The 19,281-nt window shown below is 33.3% G+C and overlaps 1 protein-coding gene across 1 annotated transcript in view; it reads left to right on the forward strand.

Moving 5' to 3' along the window:
- The window catches only part of CCDC186 (coiled-coil domain containing 186), a 41,016-nt gene extending 22,264 nt beyond the window's left edge, over window positions 1-18,752 (forward strand). Inside the window, exons 7-16 of the mRNA XM_039871153.1 lie at window positions 4,318-4,422; window positions 4,893-4,991; window positions 5,173-5,259; window positions 6,139-6,281; window positions 9,002-9,257; window positions 9,890-10,079; window positions 11,267-11,347; window positions 12,864-13,074; window positions 14,134-14,353; window positions 14,991-18,752. Coding sequence (XP_039727087.1) covers window positions 4,318-4,422; window positions 4,893-4,991; window positions 5,173-5,259; window positions 6,139-6,281; window positions 9,002-9,257; window positions 9,890-10,079; window positions 11,267-11,347; window positions 12,864-13,074; window positions 14,134-14,353; window positions 14,991-15,074 — 1,476 coding nt within the window. The 3' untranslated portion in view covers window positions 15,075-18,752. The remainder of the gene's footprint in view (window positions 1-4,317; window positions 4,423-4,892; window positions 4,992-5,172; window positions 5,260-6,138; window positions 6,282-9,001; window positions 9,258-9,889; window positions 10,080-11,266; window positions 11,348-12,863; window positions 13,075-14,133; window positions 14,354-14,990) is intronic.
- The last annotated feature ends 529 nt before the right edge of the window (window positions 18,753-19,281 follow it).

The raw sequence follows: 19,281 nt of genomic DNA on the forward strand, positions 1-19,281 counted from the left end.
CCTATACGATAGATTGGGCCTGAATATTTGGTGATTATGAAAAGATATTTTCTCATATAATTTACATATTAAATTGGGTAGAATGTTAAATTTTATCATTCATCGTTTACAACCTCCAAATTGATTTTGTTCTTTAAGCATTTTTTGGTATTACTTTATATTAAACATTGTCAGAAATTTGAGAGGAAGAGGAGAATCTATAGGTTATAAAAATTGAAAGTATACTCTGGGAAATTTTTAAAATACCACTGATGCTAGGAGTCTTCTAATCAAGAAATATAAATTCTTATTTAAATACAAAGGTAATATAAAGATTTTTAGAATAAGTTAAATGCGTATTATGAATATAATTCCATTGGTATTGTGCCTACTTATGAATATCATTTTACCAAAAACTTACTATAATGAAGAATGATTATAAAGGCTGATTCCTGATGCCATAATTTTAAGCACTAACTGAACTAGTATTACAGGTAATAAAAATCCGAAGATGACAGAATGTGAAATAAAAGAACAACTCTAAAATATGACAGATAAAAGAACACTGTTACGGCAGTAATTTCCAAGTTTTCAAAAATAGGCTTAATGATATTGTTCAAAACCATAATCATGAGTTATCTCACTAAATAATTCTAAAGTTGATAGAACCGGGTGGCTCCATAGTGTAGTGGTTAGCACATCTGCTTTACACGCAGAAGGTCCTGGGTTCACGCCCCAAGTGGAGCCATGGACCATACCCCGGTATGCCAGGCCCCCTGAATACACTGGGGGGGCCAGGTCCTGGTGGGCCAGGCCCCGGGTGCACCCCGCAAACTTGTGGGAGGAGATGCCGCACCTTCAGAGATCCAGTTCTTAAGGGGAAACAGCAACATCCATAGGTCAAGGGCGGAAGCGATGCGGGGGGATTAAAGAGGGGAGAAAAATAATAAAGTCAGTAAAACTGTTAATAACTTTTGGATATTTGTGTAGAGTATTATCTGAGAAAACTGTAGGATAATATAATCTCACTGGAGCATAGATATGGCTGGTGGAGGTGGCAGTAGATCTTTATAGAACATGGTTTGACTGTGCTGGGTACTTGCCAGACATTTTTGCTTCAGAGAAAATTAAAGTAGTGGAGTCTTGGGTGTCAAGACAGAGTCTAGAGCAGCAGGAAGTACCAGACTGTAATATACTGCAGACCTAATGTGCGACTAGGGGATGGTATATTTTATGATGCAGCCCTTCGGCAAGACTCCACCACTTACTTTACTATGCTCTTCTCCCAGATTATCATTTGTCAATGATAGCCTCATTCTTAAGTGGTTTATTTACTCATAAGGTTCACTAATTAGAAACCCAGGCTCACTTTTAATTAGCTTTGCTGTTATCTCACTTAGTAAAACTATATTCTGTGTTCTTTTCTATAACTCTTCTATTCTGTAACTATATTCTATTGCATTACGGAGTAACAGGGTCCAAGGTCTCGCCCACCTTAAAAATAAAGAACAAAATATATGAAACAAAGAATCTTAGACCTGGGATAACACAGGCAGCATAGGACAGTGATCTCTGAGAGAAGGGAAATAAACGAGATGTAATACCTGGAGTTCTCAAGAGAGGAACCCAAACAGAGCCCAACAGTCTTCCTGAGTTGAGGAGACAGAGTTTGATGTATGGGGACCAGTGCAGAGCACCAGAGAAGAGAAAGGTATGGAGATCTGCATTGTATTCCTCTTAGTTCTTCAGCTCACTGCTGATCATTATATGTGTGTGAGAACACTACAGAGATGGAGAAAGAACAGAAAGGAGTAGAGACAGCAGTTTCTAAAGCAGCTTTCACACAGCTAAGAATTGTTCATGTTTCCACCAGCCAAGGGAAAGTCCTCAACACAGGGCATCTAGTGGTCCTCAGAAGGGTGTTGATTCAGCACTGGGGACTCTTAAGCCTTAGACTAAAGTCTGTTATGAACCCACCTAATAAAGCCGTAGAAGAAAGCCTCAAATCACATTGTTTTGAATAACTTAACTATGCCCCAGAACAAAGCCCAAAAATATTTGAGTACAAAAATCTCCAAGATTTAAGAGCATAAAATTCACAATATCTAGTATCCAATAAAAAATTACCTGACACGAAAAGCAGGGAAGTATAGACTCAATCAATAGAAATAAAGCCAGAAATCACATGGATGAATTAGTAGATAAGGATATTAAAAAGTTTATACACACACACACATATGCCCTATATTTGGGAAGATAGATAAAAGTGTAAGTATGTTAAGGAGAGACATGGGAGATATTTAAAAAGGCCAAACTGATATAACGTCTGAGACAGAAAATACACCGATGGAATGAACAGATTTGACATTCCCGAAGACAAGACTAGTGAACTTGAAAAACATATATGAAAACATAGCAATAGAAAACTGTATGCTAGTGACTCCCAGATTTAGAACTTTTACTCAGAATTCCATGTTTATATATTAAAGTAGCTACTTGACATCTGACATCTTGGATGATTCATCGGCATCTTAAACTCAACAAGTTTAAAATTAGGTGGATAACATGCCCCTTCCCTACCTTGCTTTCCCATCTCAACAAATGGCAGTCCATCCTTTTAGTTGCTCAGGCCAAAACCTTTAGATTTATTCTTGAGTTTTCTCAGTCATCATATCCAGTCCCTTAGTAAATCTTGCTCAGTCCTTTCGAGTCTTTACTCATCTATCACCTTCTCAATGGGACTTTCTCAGGCTGCTCTTTCTGAATTTTCATCACCTACTCCAAACTTTCTCGTGTCTTTATTTTCTCTCCTTAGTACTTGTCACTATATAATATAATATATAACATATTATATATATATGTTATATATAATATAACATTTTTACTTATGTACCTGGTACATAGTAGGTGCTCAGTCAATATTGAATGAATGAAACAGTTAATACCTTGACCAAAACACATTTAATGTGATTCTCACTTTTTTTTTATTCAATTATTTAATAAATATTTTTGGCATATAGGAATCTCTCAATTGCTAATTTTTGAGTGAATTAAGTGAGTAGCTACTATGTGCCAGATTCAGTTGATGACATAGAATTTGAGGGGAAAAAAAAAAACAAAAAACAAAGTTCCTCTCTGTCCTCTTGTAGAAGTAATATTCTAAATATTAAAAAAAAAAGGAACAGTATTTGAAAAAGTCTCCAAATGTTTATATTTTAAAAGTGATACTGAGTTTTTATATAAGTCAAATTATTATTAAAAGACCAGCAGCTGAAAGTACATAATTCAGAGCTTAATTGTATGGTATATTTATACAAAAACAATGACATACAAGAAGCAGTGTGTGAAGGATTGATGAAGTTTAAAAGGTTCAGAGATGAAGGGAAAGGCATTCCAAGTGGAGGAACAACAAGAAAAACGTGAAATGAGTATTTGCTATTTGGGAAGACCACCCTAACTAGAGCAGAAGGTTTATATTAGGTATTCCTTTATTAATTCAGCAGATACAACTTGAAGCATTAATATGTGGTAAGTACTGAGCTAGGTGCTGCCGAGAAGCTGTATCCTCAATCGGAGAAGACACGTACAGCCCATTGTGTCAGTTGTTGTAATCTAGGAATGCCATGGATTCTATTGATGGGAAGGCAGAATAGCAGCATTTACCCCTTTCTGAAGGGAAGCTACTTGGAGGAGATGATTCTCATTTGAAATCCACGTATTAGCCAAAACCATGGGACTGGATGGTACACTGAAGGTATTTGGAGAAAGAGCCGCAGGACAGGGCTGTATCTTGGAAAACACCACAGGAAGTAAAAATCCAGTCAAGGAGACAAAGCAACAACAAAAAGGGACAAAACAGGAGTATACTGTGTTGTAATGGAAACAGGAAGGATATTCAGGGTCAGGAGAGGTCAGAACTGGAGCAAAGTCAAGAATAAGGGATGAGAAAATGAAAGTCATTGAATTTGCTGAGAGAGTAATCCCTGTAAACCTTCAGAATTGCTGTTTTAGAGTGGTTTGGAACAGAAACCAAATTGCAGAATGAATCTATAAAAGCAGTTTTTGACTAGATATCATGGCCATAAACCAAAGAATTGTCTTTTATGTGTGTGTGCAAAGAAGTATTTAGTATTTGCTCTTCTTGTCATATCAGATTAGTTAGTAAATTCACATGATTTGCTGAAAAACCCTATCAAACTTAACTTTATTTAATGGGTTTCAGTTATTCGACCCCTCAGTGGCAGTGCTGAGACAAGAACTTTCCATTCTCTGGTCATTGTTCTTACCATTCATCACATCATTGTGCCAAAGTGTGTCACTGTCTTTTTGTCAACGCAGGAAACCAAAGATAAACTCAAAGAGACAACAACAAAGTTAACTCAAGCAAAGGAAGAAGCAGACCAGATACGAAAAAATTGTCAGGATATGATAAAAACATACCAGGTATGCCTAACTTTTCAGGTAGATTAGTAGCAAATTATGCCAAATATCAGTACTCTTTTTTTTTTGTTAACTTTTTATATCTGTAACATTTGAAGCGTATAATGTATTTGGTAGGGCAGTTAAATAAAATACAGGCTATTCCCTATGTTAAAATACTTGTAGCTTAAGTAGAGAAGTTATTAGAAAGTTTTTAACCAGATAAAAACACTAGAAAATGCCAGAAGAATGAAAAGTACAAGGAAATGTATAACTTAAAAAGAAAACCACTCTTTATTATGTTATATATCTTAAGTATGCTATTCTTGTTCATGCAAAATTGACATTTTAAATGTTTCAGTGCAGTCATCATTTTTAAATACATAAGCTTTGTATTTCTCAATTAGTAAGCTTAATTGCCAAAGCCTTCTTCACTTTTCAAAGTATAAAACTTTAAGAATTAACTAATACCTTTTTCATTTCCTTTCTATTAGGAGTCAGAAGAAATTAAATCAAATGAGCTTGATGCCAAGCTTAGAGTCACTAAAGGAGAACTTGAAAAACAAATGCAAGAAAAATCTGACCAGCTAGAAGTGAGTAGTTTTGTTTTATGTATACCCTAGATAATATGTATTGTGTAATAAATACAGAAGGAGAGAAATGCCAAGTATTTATTGTCATCTACTTTTAAGACCTTTTGGGAGGAGCTGGCAATAAATTTGAGATATAGTTTAGTACATAATGATTTATGGTTTCTTTTAAACTTTTTAAAAGATGCATCATGCCAAAATAAAGGAACTGGAAGATCTGAAGAGGACATTTAAGGAGGGCATGGATGAGCTACGAACCCTGAGGACAAAGGTAATTAAATTTTTAGTCATGACTCAAGAGGAAGGATAAATATTTTTAATTTTGGACTCATTCTGATTTTTGAAATGTTGGAGAAAGGGTATTTATTATTTACTATTTGCTTTCCAAAGTAAAAGAACTCATGAGTATAATATCAGTTCATTAGCAATAAAATTAACTATTGTTGAAATGAAAATGTCTCCCACTTCGGTCCCTTTGAAGTATTTGCCAAACAATCCCGTTTTATTACACATTCGCTGTATCTATAACTTATCCTTGGGCCGCTGATCCAAAGGCACTTATTGTCAAATTAATTGGTAAGATTAATTTGACTTAAGAACTGTGAGTATAAGAAAATAACAGAAAGACTTTATATTTCTTCTGGGTATACTTAATAGTCTTGTATACAGTTTTAATTTCTAACTAGCTATTCTTACCAGTGTTTATTGCCTTTTTTGTAAGAATAGTATTCCTTTTAATATGATTGTAAAACATCTTATTATTGTATATCATTCATTTATTTATAAACAGGCTTTTATGTAACCATCTTGAATTTGCAATCACTTAATTTTTAAAGTTTTTTTCACATATCCTTCTATTTGTTCTCCATGACAGTTCTTTGAGGTAGATAGGAAGGTATATCCTCTTTTCAGGTAAGGCAATGGAGATTCAGCAAAAATTAAGTGACTTACTAAAACTTCCATGCCTAAATGAGTAGAAATCAGAGACTGAAACCCAGGACCGTTAACTTCTCATTATGTTTTCTTCACATTAATTAATACTGCTTTAGAATTAAGCTTAGATTCTTAGCATATAACCACTATCTGAAATAGTTATTAAGGAACAAGAAAATATTGTTTGTAGTTTAACTTGGTTATGATTATGTAATAGGTGAAATGTCTAGAAGATGAGCGATTAAGAACAGAAGATGAGTTATCAAAATATAAGGAAATTATTAATCGCCAAAAAGCTGAAATTCAGAATTTATTGGACAAAGTGAAAATCGTGGATCAGATACAGGAGCAGCATCAAAGGTATAAAATGAGCAACTTCTGTTTATGCTAATCAACAGGTTTTTTAATTCTAACTCAGGTTTCTATTTTTAAATGCAATTATTTCATTAAACGGAATAATTTTATAGTTTTACTAGCTACAAAATTTAAATTCTTGTCTTCATTAGAACTTTTTTGGATTTTCTTTAAAGTTCCCATTATGGCTTCTAAAAATCAAAGTTTATATTCCCTAAACATTGACAGTAGCAGTTTATAAGACAGAATGGATTTTAGTTTCCTTATCCATTCCTTGGCTTTCAAATTCTGTTAACTTTTGCACAGTACTTAGTTTTTCTTCTAAAAGGTAGATATGTATTATATCTTTGCATATATGTTGCTTGAGGTCAGGAGCTGAAATTATTTCTTGGCTTCTTATAAAACCATTTAGCTAAATTCTGCTCATGACATTACTTAGAAGAGCATGGATTCAGGTTGAATCCAAATACTTTTCACACCCCACTGATACCCAGGCTAAAGAAATCATCACCATCATCCAGAGTGATGCTGCTATCAATTCATGGTTAGCAACCTCAAATGGGAATAATAGTATACCTCTAATCCTACCACATGTCCTTAGAGCCTTCTCTCCCATCTGCTCAGCATCTATTCCAGATCTTACTGCTTTCTTCACACTTCTGTTCTTCTCACCCCATTTACTCTTGGCAGGCAATTATCTCTTACTTCACAGAAAGAAATAGTAGCTATGAGTTGACAGTTCTCTTAACCTCTTGCCGTCAGTCCCATGAACTTGGCCTGCATTTGCAACCATTCTTTTCTTTTTCTTCTATTATTAGGGAAGAAATGTTCCTGTTTCTCTCTAAATCGAATTGTTCTCTATTCAGCTGTGGGCTCCATGCTCTCCTGCCTTCTCAGGGTCTTTGTTAATTATTCCTTCTTTATCCTTTATCTCTTACCCTTCTTTTTCTACTGACTTTTTTCTTTCTACATTTAAATATTATTATATCTTAAAAACATCAAAACTGCTATGACCTTGTCCTACTTTCTCCTTTTCTTCACAACCAAACATCTTTATAGAATCATCCATACTTGTCCCTCATTTTTTCACTTCTTTGTTCTATTTCTCTCCACTTCATTCTGGTTTTCTACCCCAACATTCCATTAAAAACCGCTAATGCCTTCTTAAATCTAGTAGACACTCCTTCAGGCTAAGCCTTGCTTGAATTTTCAGCATTAATACCACTGAGCCTATTATTATCTTTCTTGCCGTGCCTTTGGCTTCGTTTCATCATGCTCTCTTGATGTTCCTCCCCACTTGCTGGTCACTCTTTTTTCTCAGTCTCCTTGGCAGCCTTCTCATTCTGTCATAAAACTCTCTTTTGTTCTTATTTTATTATAACCCTGGGTGATGCTATCTATTCTTACAGTATGCCACAGGACCTTCAAATCATTACCTTCAGCCCTTTTTGCTGAGCTCCAGACAACACAGGTATCAAACTTTAATAAGTCCAAAGCAGATTCATCTATCCCACCCTCAAATCTGCTTCTCTGATGTTCCTGAGAAGAGCGATGAGTGTAGCATCCACATGGTTTTCCAACCCAGGAACCTGGGGGTCACCTTGGCTCTTCTCTCCTTATATTCATACATCTAACCAGTCACAAAGTGTTATTAATGCTAACTTTTTAATGTCTTTTAAGTCCACTTTTTATATTCCCGCTGCTGCTACCATTATCCAAGCCATTATTAACTCTAGTCTGGAAAACTGCCACAGCTTCTAAACTGGTGTTTTTGTTTGTTTTTGCTTACTTTTAATCTGTTTCCCACACTGTGGTTAGCATCACAAGCTTTTTAAAAAGGAAATCTCAAAACCTTTCAATGATTTCTCATTGCCTCAAAGATTGCCTGGTGAGTTCAGAAGCCTTAACATGGCTGAGAAGGTCATTAGTGACCTGTCCCTTGCTACGCCCTCTATGCCTTCTACTTTTTCGCTGTTGTGTTCCAGCAGTGGTTGATTAACTAATGTCGAGTGATCATCTTGTAAGTGTCAAGCTCTGTATTCAATGCTAGGGATAGAGTGCTTATCTTTATCTTCATCAATATTGGACACCTATTTGTGAAGACCAACAGGAAGCCATTTTCTTGTTCCCTTCTCAACTTGAGCACATATTATTTCCTCCACCTGGAACATATTTTGTTCTCTTGTTCACTCCTACTTTTCCTTTTGGTCAAGAATTAGCAAACTGTGCCCTACAAGCCAAATCCAGCCCACTGCCTTTTTTTGTGGAACACAGGAAACATAGCCACTCTCGTTCCTTTATGTGTTGTCTGTGGCTGCTCGCACACTGCAGTGGCAGAGTTGAACAGTTACAAAAAAGGCCATATCCCCCAAAGGCCTAAATTGTTTACTATCTGGGCCTTTTACAGGAAAAGTTTGCTAACCTTTATTCTAACTATTAGTTCAAGCATCATACTAGGTTAGGTGACTCGCTTTGTGCTTTCATCATCAAAAATGTTTTATCACGCTCATATAATTTTCCTGCTTGACTAAAAGCTCTGACCGTCGGTCTCACTCACTTATATTCCCAGTTCTTAGTTCCCAGTATATATTAGTCATTCATAAATATTTAGATGAATGAATAAAAGTACCTTTATAAAGCATATCATTCTATGAAAATTCCCAAACCATTAATTTAATGTCTTTTAATGGTTTAATTTTTTCTTAAATATAAACTTTGTTTTTTAGAGGTAAACAAGAAATTGAAAATTTGAAAGAAGATGTGGAAAGTCTTAATTCTTTGATTAATGACCTACAAAAAGACATCGAAGGCAGTAGGAAAAGAGAATCTGAGCTACTACTATTTACAGAAAAGCTCACTAGTAAGAATGCACAACTCCAGTCTGAATCCAATTCTTTACAGTCACAATTTGATAAACTTTCCTGTAGCGAAAGTCAGTTACAAAGCCAATGTGAGCAAATGAAACAGACAAATATTAATTTGGTAAGTATAAATGTACATTTAACATTTAAAGCAACATAGCAAGAAGCACGAATTAAATTTCTCTAATGGCATAAACCTAATGGTAGTTGATCTAAACTCTCTTTTATTGGCACTCTTATAATTTCAAATGCTGTGAGAACTGTTAATTTTTTCTTTCAACTTACGTAATTTATAATAGAATTTTCCCTAAACTAATTATGAAGAAGTATTTCACATTTGAAAATAAGAAAACCAGAATTTTGTCATTCTTATTTGGAAAAACTATATATATTTTAAAAGTATTTTAAATTTTTGTATTTTTGTAGTTTAAAAATTGTTTAATATTTACAAGTTATGAGAGCACCTTCAAGTTACTTATAAAAATAATTTGGGACTTTGGTCTAAAAATACAGAGACCTGCGTCACATATTGTTTTGCATGTATAGAATGGCAGACGCATTTAATGTATCCCTCTGCATTATTACCGCATGAAGAATTTGAGGAGCTCAGTACACAAAACCTAGTAAGGAGTGATGATAGAAGGATCTACTATCAAGGACCTTGTATTCTGAATGCTTTAAACCATGAGAAATAATGGAAACATACAGTCACCTATTAAAATTCGTGTTTTTTAAATCTCGTTTAATATTCAGGAAAGTAGATTGTTGAAAGAGGAAGAATTGAGAAAAGAGGAAGTCCAGGCTCTGCAAGCTGAGCTCACCTGTAAACAAACAGAAGTTAAAGCACTGAGTACCCAGGTCGAAGAATTGAAAGATGAATTAGTAACTCAAAGACGTAAGCATGCCTCTAGTGTCAAGGATCTTACCAAGCAACTTCAGCAAGGTATGAAATTCTTCCATGCTCAGGCTTGAATATTTTTTGTTTCTTTTAATTATTAGAATTTATAGAGAAATATATACTTTACATTAGGTTCCACCACATTGATTAGAGCCTTATGTTCTTTTTAATGTATTAATATTCATAAACCAAATTGCTAAACTTCTTGCAGTTACATGAATAATGTGTAGCATCCTTTATGCTAAAGGACATTTATTCACAGAACCACAAAATGTAAGAATTGGGAAAGTACTTTAGGGCAGTAGCGTCTAAACTTTTTTGATCACATACTTCTGTTAGTAAAAGGTACTTAAGTATTTGTTCTTTAATTTATATATATTTCTTTATAAATTTTAAACATGTATTACTCTATTTTATGTGTATTAGAAAAAAATAAGAAAATAGAAATTTTAAAAGATCAGATTTATAAGTATAAATTAGAAGTTCTGATATTTTCTGCCTACACATCTGTGAATTGTTTTGTGCAGCGTCTATGGCAGCATTTAGGGTACCTGCACCCCAACTTAGAGACTTCTAACTTAGAGATTGTTGAGACCTAACCCTTTATTTTATAGGAAACTCAGATCCAAGAAGGATGTAGATTAACCAAACATAATGATTAACAACCAGATCTGGAACCCAGATCTCTTTGATTTAAAAATCCATACAGTTATTGGGAATCTATGCCCTGTGCTTGGACACAAAGATGAATAAGATTTGCATTCTGACTTCTTATTCTCTACTATTCCCCTCTGCTTTATTCGTGTCAGAATAGGATGAATATAGAAGTAAAAGAGACTTAGCATTTTCTTAATAGAAATATATTCAGATATTTTCCATAAGAACTCAGTTTGTTTTTATAGATATAATTAAAGAGAATTTGGGGGTAGAGATTTCTGGTACTCTTCTACATCTTTCAAGACTCCAAAAGTTATTATGCTCAGTGCACCTTAGTGATACCGGTATCAATTATCATAATGTTGTTTCTATATATTTTGTATTTGACCTGCACATTTCTAGTTGTCATTTTTTATAAATGATACCTACAGCCCTCCTGTCTAAAATATGTATTCCAGAAATTCCCCTTGCTATCTCTGCCATTTTTGCCTAAGTGATTTTAGCAATTAAAATCAGAGGTAGTGGAGGCAAATGGTCATGATAATTGTCACAAGTACTCACTTTTTTCCCTATAGCACGAAGAAAATTAGATCAGGTTGAGAACGGAAGCTACGATAAAGAAGTCAGCAGCATGGGAAGTCGTTCTAGTTCATCAGGTAAAAATAACTAGTTTTAGTTAATGATTGCTTATGAAGAGAAATAGCATTTTTTATTGTAAAATATATTAATATGCTTTTCTTTCATTTCGAATTTTAAAAAGTGATAGTTATACATAATTATATTGTAAAAAATATTTCCAGTTAAATGTTTAAGTTCTAATTATTACCCAAGGTTACAAGTTTGTCATGTTGTCTGTTTCTCTACCTCCTTTTTTCTTACCTGCTTCTTTATTCTGTGCAACAAGTTCCCCTTCAATTTTTAAATTCAGATTTGTATTCATTCATATAGAGAGATGTGTTATAGTATGATCTCTCTTTTACTTTTAACATCCGAGAACTAATGAAATGGCTATGATTATATATCAGATTTTTTATAATTCTTATAGTAATTGAGTTCTCAATCTATTAGCTTTTCTCATGGTAAATATGCCTGTGGTCTAAAGCAGAAATGAATAGCGTCTATGAAATTATGATTGGTAACATTATGAAAATTATAATTAGCAAAATATCAGTGTATTTATCATTTTTAGAATGCTAGGAATTATACTAAATGCTTGAAACATATCATTTACTCTGCAGAAGTCAGTCACGTGAGGTATTCTAATGCCCATTTTACAGATGGGGAAACTAAGATTCAGAGTGTTTCCATAACTTGCCCCAAATCCACAGCAACTGAACTCTTAGATTCTAGGGTCCTTGCACGCCACTGCGCTGCACTCCCTCCCAGGAGTTGCATATTCAGCGAGAAAATGTCTTCAACTGTTACAATAGTGAGAAAACTGTGTAGTAGAAAAAACATGGGTTTGAAATTACATGTAGGTATTTAAATCCCAGTTCTGCCATTTATTAGTATATGACTTTTGATTCGATATATTACTTGTTTTAAATGTACAAAGTGGGGTGAAAAAAAACACATCTTTGTAGGGTAAAGAGGATCAAAGGTTGTTTTCAGCTGTTAATAAAAATAATAGCTAATATTTACTTAATGCTTACTATATATGCATTGTTCTAAGCACTTCACATATATTAACCCATTTAAATGAGGGTAATATACCTTTGAGGTAAACGATGTCATTATTCCCATTTTAAGATGAAGTAACCAAGGTACAGAGAGTTAAATAACTTGTCCAAAGTCACACAGCTAGAATGTGGAGGAGTGGGATTTGAACCTAGGAAAACCAGCTCCTGAGCTTAACCAAACTGGCTATATTCTGTCTTCTCTATCTTTCTCTTTCTCTTGGTTTAATTCTGGCCTTACTTCAGACTTGTTATTTCTGACTTTTTCTTAAGTTTCTTCTTGTTGGTACTCCCTCATCCTGTTCCTGAAAGACATAGTAGATTTGTACTTCTGGTCACTAGTGTATTCAGAAATGAGAACTTAGGCCAGGTATGACATGTGTTCTGTACCCAACTCCGTTAGATTGAATATTTGAAAATGATGCTAAGAGAAATAATATGAGATTAGAGATGACGGTAGAGCTAGTATAATGCCTAAATTTTGTTTTGTCTTTAGGGTCCATTAATGCTCGAAGCAGTGCAGAAGATCGATCTCCAGAAAATACTGGGTCGTCGGGAGCCGTGGATAACTTTCCAGAAGTAGACAAGGCCATGTTGATTGAGAGAATAGTGAGGCTGCAGAAAGCACATGCCCGGAAAAATGAAAAGATAGAATTTATGGAGGATCACATCAAACAATTGGTGGAAGAAATTAGGAAAAAAACAAAGTATTTATTATTATTATTATTATTATTATTATTATAGTAACATAATCTGTTTGAAATACCATTATTCAGCTGGTAAAGTTACTGTTTTCAAGTTAATCACATCAAGATCTTATCTTTCAAAAAATAATTCTTATAGTAATTGAGTTCTCAATCTTTTAATGATCACTTATTAGTTATAGGTTTAGAAATACAGAGGTGAAAGAAAATGCATATCTTTCCTTTAAGGTGATATAGAGTTCAGTAGACATTAATTTTTTTAAGATACCAAAATAATTTTGGACTTAAAAAGATAGTGTTCAACTTAGCTTTTTATTTTCATGACTGTGGTTCGAAAAGATACATGGGATTGTGGATTATCTTTCCTGTTGGGTAGAACATTGTGGGGTATTTTATTGGGCACCTGCTAAGTACAGGGCACTATGCCTGTGACTTAACAATATCTCATTGATTTCTTACATCGGTTCAAGGAGAGGATGAATTCTGTAATTTGGCAGATAAGTTACTGGGACTCAGGTCAAATCACTAAATGTTCCAGAATCACCACTCATCCTGTAAGTGACAGACTAAGAGCTGGAGATCCAAGCCCAGCTGTGAGGCTCCAGACCCGTATGCCACATTCCTCTTACAAATACTGTATTCATTTAAGAGGTACACACACACACACACACACACACACACACACACACACACACACACACACACAGTGATCTTTACTCATGACTTTTAAATTTTATTTTGAAATAATTTTAGACTTAGGGAAAAGTTAGCCTATGACTTTTAAAAGAAAAAGAGTAAAATACAGTACTAAGTTTAAAGTAATAAGAAAAGAAATAGACAAGCAGTGTTTATCTTTAATCTAACATCCATGTTAAAACAAAAATGGGATCATTAAAGAAGACATCTGAATGAGGAAACCTCATTTATTTTCTAGTATAGTTCTGTTATTAACCTAATAAGTATTCATGCTGATCATCTTCATGCTTATGATTAGTTGACTTGCAAATTCTAATGTTTTTAATTTTGCAGGTACATAATTGATAGTGTCGCTTTATTTTGCAGAATAATTCAGAGTTACATTTTACGGGAAGAATCGGGCACACTTTCTTCAGAGGCATCTGATTTTAATAAAGTCCATTTAAGTAGACGGGGTGGCATCATGGCATCTCTATATACATCCCATCCGGCTGATAGTGGATTAACATTGGAACTCTCTTTGGAGATCAACCGAAAATTACAGGCTGTTTTGGAGGATACATTACTAAAAAATATTACTTTGAAGGTATTCGTTGTTTTCATTCACTTACCAGCCAGTAAACATGGCAAAATGATGCATCTGTCATAGTTTGATCTAGCACATAGATGGACTATTTCTAAATGTAAGATAGCCAGAGATAAAATTTGTGTGGTTTTCTCTTTTAGAAAAGTACAGTTTTTAAAACTAGCAATGAAAGAAATAACAAAAAATCAGTTTAGCTATTGGGTAATTTGTTAAAAACTATAATTTTTAAATTTAATTTGTTAAAATTGATTACTGAGACTTTTTAGGATTGAGGCATTTACTTTCTAAAGTATTTTCTAGCTTTATTTTATTTTTTACAGCTATTGTCTGACCCAACTATTCTATTTGTGCTGTATTTGGACCTTGATGGTAATGGATTTTAAAAACATATTTTTTAAATCTAGTAATAATTTTATGCAATAGAATTTGCTGTAGCTTCAGGGAAAAGATTAAGTATGTCTCTGAAATGTGTAGGACTACTGGAACAGCTGACTGCCTAGTTTATCTCACATAGCATTTAAGACTAATCATTACTCTTTCAGCTTCAAAATTTCCATTAAAGTAGTTCAAACTGAATCTTTTACTTATTATACTTAGTAGTTCTGTTTTCTTTTTGATCCTTCTCCAATGGTTCAAGGAAAATCTACAAACACTTGGAACAGAAATAGAACGTCTTATTAAACACCAGCATGAACTAGAACAGAGGATGAAGAAAACCTAGCACGAAACTGTTGATCAGCAGAGAGACAAAAACCACACAAGGAGCAGGTGCCACTGCCCAGTATTTTTGGAAGTGTTTCTTTGCTTTGTGTGTCAGCCAGTAAAAAATTTGTTTTGTTTCATCTGTATAAAAAATATCCTTTTACAAGAGGAGTGCATTGCTATGTATACTTTGAGTGTAAACTTAATGAAATTTGTTTTTGTATAGTGACAGCCTGTCATTGAACCAAAACAACCTAATTTAATTCGCTGATAGTCATATGAAGTGCTTAACATTACAAGGGCTTTTGAACACTCCTTCTCCATATTTCTTCCCTTTAAAATACATGTCAAAATTGATTCTGTCTTTTAAAAATTATGTGTGAAAGGACCAGGTATTCATTCAGTAATATGCTGTTTTTCCAACTTAAAACTAAAGACGTAATAAAAGTTTTTGTTTTGACACTCCAGTAAAACATTTGGTTGTGTTTTAAGGGGATGACAATGATTCTTAAATTTTTTAATTTTAATGGAGACTGATAGGCAAGATAGCTTGTGGTAACTAGCATTGATCAGGCATTGTATGCTCCTATCAGGTTTTCTTAAGTGTGTTAGGTACATTTTTTTCAGATTCAAAAGTATTTGAGTTTATAGTTGAGTTTTTAAATCTTCAGTTGCATAAAATACGACTTTAAATAACATGCTCAGTTAGAAAATTTCTGTGGACTTCAGTTATATTTTAAAATGTGAAATAGATTAGTTATTAAAACAGATGAATAATGAATTCTTTGAAACTGAAACACTTAAGTTTTATTAACATCAAATGTGAAGATAAATGTTTAAGATATTTATGAAGAACCAGTTCCCAAGAGAATGTGATATATGGCACTGTTAACCATTTCATTTGAGCGCCCATTTGTTACTGTCGATATATGTTATAGTGGAGTGAACTTAGAGTCCCCAAATATGCTGTTTCAGTATATTTATTTAAAACACAAAATTTTAATCTGTAACCAAAGGAATTTTAGAGCCAAATTTATGTATCCTATTGGTTTTTCCCAATATTTAAGATGTATACTTAAATGTTGCTATAATGTCAATATTTCTTTGTCATTGAATTTTTTCTCACTTATAATTTCCCACCTGTTAAAATTTCTGTGTGTGGTTTTCAAATTTCATTTTTTTTTTTAGGTCATATCTAGGATTGGATACCTTGGCTCATACGCAGATAGATATTGCAGCAAGTCTCATTTTCATTTTGGATTTTGAATCCTTTTTTCTTCCCTTAAGTCAGCTTTGGGATAATGAGTTAAAAGCCTTTAAAGAATTGTGTAGCTCTCAAAGTTGGGCTCATGGTGGCAATACCCCTTTAATGTGTCTTAACATTTTTTTTTATCATCGTTTCAAAAAATCATTTACTAAGGATTAGATGATTCACTATAGTATCTTATTTTTTCTGTATATCGAGTTATATATTGTCATCCTAAACCAAAATGTTTTTACTTCAAAGTGGAAACAAATATAAGTTTAAAAACATTTTATTTTTAAAATAGCTGTAAAAAGTACTAGTCTTACCATAAGGTGTCTTGTTCTTTTTACCAATAGTGATTTATCAAAATAAAGGAAAAAAGGGTAAGTGCAATCAATCTGAATTATTTTCCCATTTGTTTTTAGTCATACTCTTGACACTGCTAAAGACTAGAGTAGCCAACATACCTAAATTTTTATGGCTTCTTTTGTGATACAGATTCATACACTACAATATTTGTTGCTGTTTTCTTTTAGAACACAAACGTGTTAGTGGAGACAAATAGTGATCAGTTCCATAGTGTCCAATGTCTATACACTTTTAAAAAATGTATACGTTTATTATATACAAAATTGAAACATTCCAATATTGACATTTATGCCACCTTTCATTTGGAGAAACTTAATTGTGAAACAATTTTTAGAAGAAAGCTATTATAAATCATATTTCAACTTATTACTCCCTCCCAAATGTAAGAAACTATGGAAAACTTTTGAAGAAAATGCTTTATTTTCATTTTGTTCTTTAGTTTCTACTACATCCTTTCTTATATGGATCAAGTCTGAGCAAAATACTGTACAAAAAATGTACATATATCAGATCTCTTATCCCTATACTGATTCACAAACAGCTCCTGATGGAAGGATTTAGAGGGTCTTGAGAGAAGAATGGGGTGTCAGGAAAAGGAAAATGGTCTGGATAAACCCGAGATCTGGGGAAAATTTATTAGGAAGTATACAAATCAAAGGCTGTTTTGGTTAGTTAGCACTATTTTGGTTTCTTTGAGCAGGAAATTATTTTGTGTGTGCATATATATGTTGTACACTTCACAGGATTTCAATTTTAAGTGAATACCTACTGTGACTCCCTTTTTTCCCATACCACTTTAACCTGTTACGTTTTAACTGAAAATAGTGGGTTTGGGCAGAATAATGAATTTGAACTTTGGTATTTTCTTTTTAACTTTCTATCTTCATAATCATTTAAAGCAGTTTATCTTGAAATTAAATTTTATCAGGCTACCAGTATGTTATTTATTCTTTTAATAAACACATTTGTTGAAAACCAACCATTGCCAGGCACCTTTCTCGGTATTGTGATTATATTGGCAAACAGGCCAGACAGCAGTTTCTGTTCCCATAGAGCCTATGGTCTAGTGAAAACATATGGGAGGAAGTAGGGGGATCTCGTTGAGCCTTTGTAGCTCCCAGCCAGCCCCTTGTGGGAAGAGGGTTAATCTACTGGTAAAAGTAGGTAACCTAGAGGTCTCACTCTGGTATGAAGTTTTGGGAAGTGAATCCTCACCAAGGTATGCTGAGAGCAGATTGCTGTTTTCTTGATAGTTATGCACATTTCTATCTTTGTGTTACAGTTTGGTGATTAAATATTCCTTAAAAAGGAAAAAAAACCCAAAGACCATAAAATGGCATTCGATTTTTGCCATTTTAGTAAATTATTAATGCCTACTTGATGGTCATAAAGATGAATCTAATCATGTGTATTTCTGAACTTTGGTTTGCAGTCTATTATTTTCTAAAGATTTTTACATATTAATTTAGACCAAAATTTACCAGTAGAAGAAAACAAAACATTAGAAACCATTAATATTGTCAACGTTATGTGTGCTACCCTTGTAAAAATATTTTTATCAATCATGTTGTTATTCAATATGGTTAATTTGCCTTATGAATGTTGACTCCAGTAGCCTATTTTTCAATAATCTTTTCATTTTAAAACAGAACAGTTATTTTTTGACAGTAAGATTGTTAATTTTTAACACCAGTTGGTGGCACCAGAAACCTGAAAATTTTTCAAAGCTGAACAAGAGAAAATAATTGAAAAAGTATTTATACATCAAGAATTTTCGGGAAAATAAATGAAAAATATAATTGTATATTAAAGATGTATTTTTCTTCTGGAATGGAATTCTTTTTTAAAATGCAATACGGCTGTCCATTTTGACGACAATGATGAAACTCGTTTCTCTTCCAAAGTTCATATATGTAGACAGATATATATATATATATGTGTGTGTGCATTGTACATATAATCTTTAATTTGATTACACTGTTCATTTTGTAAATATGTTTCTGTATAAAATGAAGCTTTTCAAGAGAATCCTATGTATATATTGTACTTATTAAATAGGTAATGCCTGTTTACCAAGTCGTATTTTAATGTCATCTTTGATTATTTATTTACATACACCGCTTACTAAACAAACTGATTCTCCAGACTGTTTGAATTTCTTTTTTAAACCAGACTAGAAATTTTTGCTTTCCATGTTTATCTTTATCTTATCCTTAATTAGAAGTCAATGAACAGTAGTAAGCAGGTTAAATTGAATGCTGGGCTGTATTTTAAATTTTCGTTTAAATTATTGATGACAAAATTTGGCCTTTTACAAAAGGCAAATTTTCACATATCTATGTGAAAATTTCTCATTGAACTTGATGATCCAGTGGTATTCAGATTTCCCACAAAACTATGGAACTTATTTGGCCAAATTATCTGGCTTTAATAAAGATCTGTGTTCAATAAATATTGAAATAGCATTAATTTAATGAAGTGAATGTGTGTGCTGGATATTTCAAATCACATTGTGTTGTTTTCCTTTTCTGTAACAGTTCTGGTACTTAAGTTATGCCACATATTTTAACCAGTTCACTATTGGAAGGGTTCCCCTGAAATCAGGACCTTG

Source organism: Pteropus medius, unplaced genomic scaffold, assembly GCF_902729225.1.
Source record: "Pteropus medius unplaced genomic scaffold, Ma_sr-lr_union100, whole genome shotgun sequence".
In the NCBI taxonomy this organism is placed as follows: Eukaryota; Metazoa; Chordata; class Mammalia; order Chiroptera; family Pteropodidae; genus Pteropus; species Pteropus medius.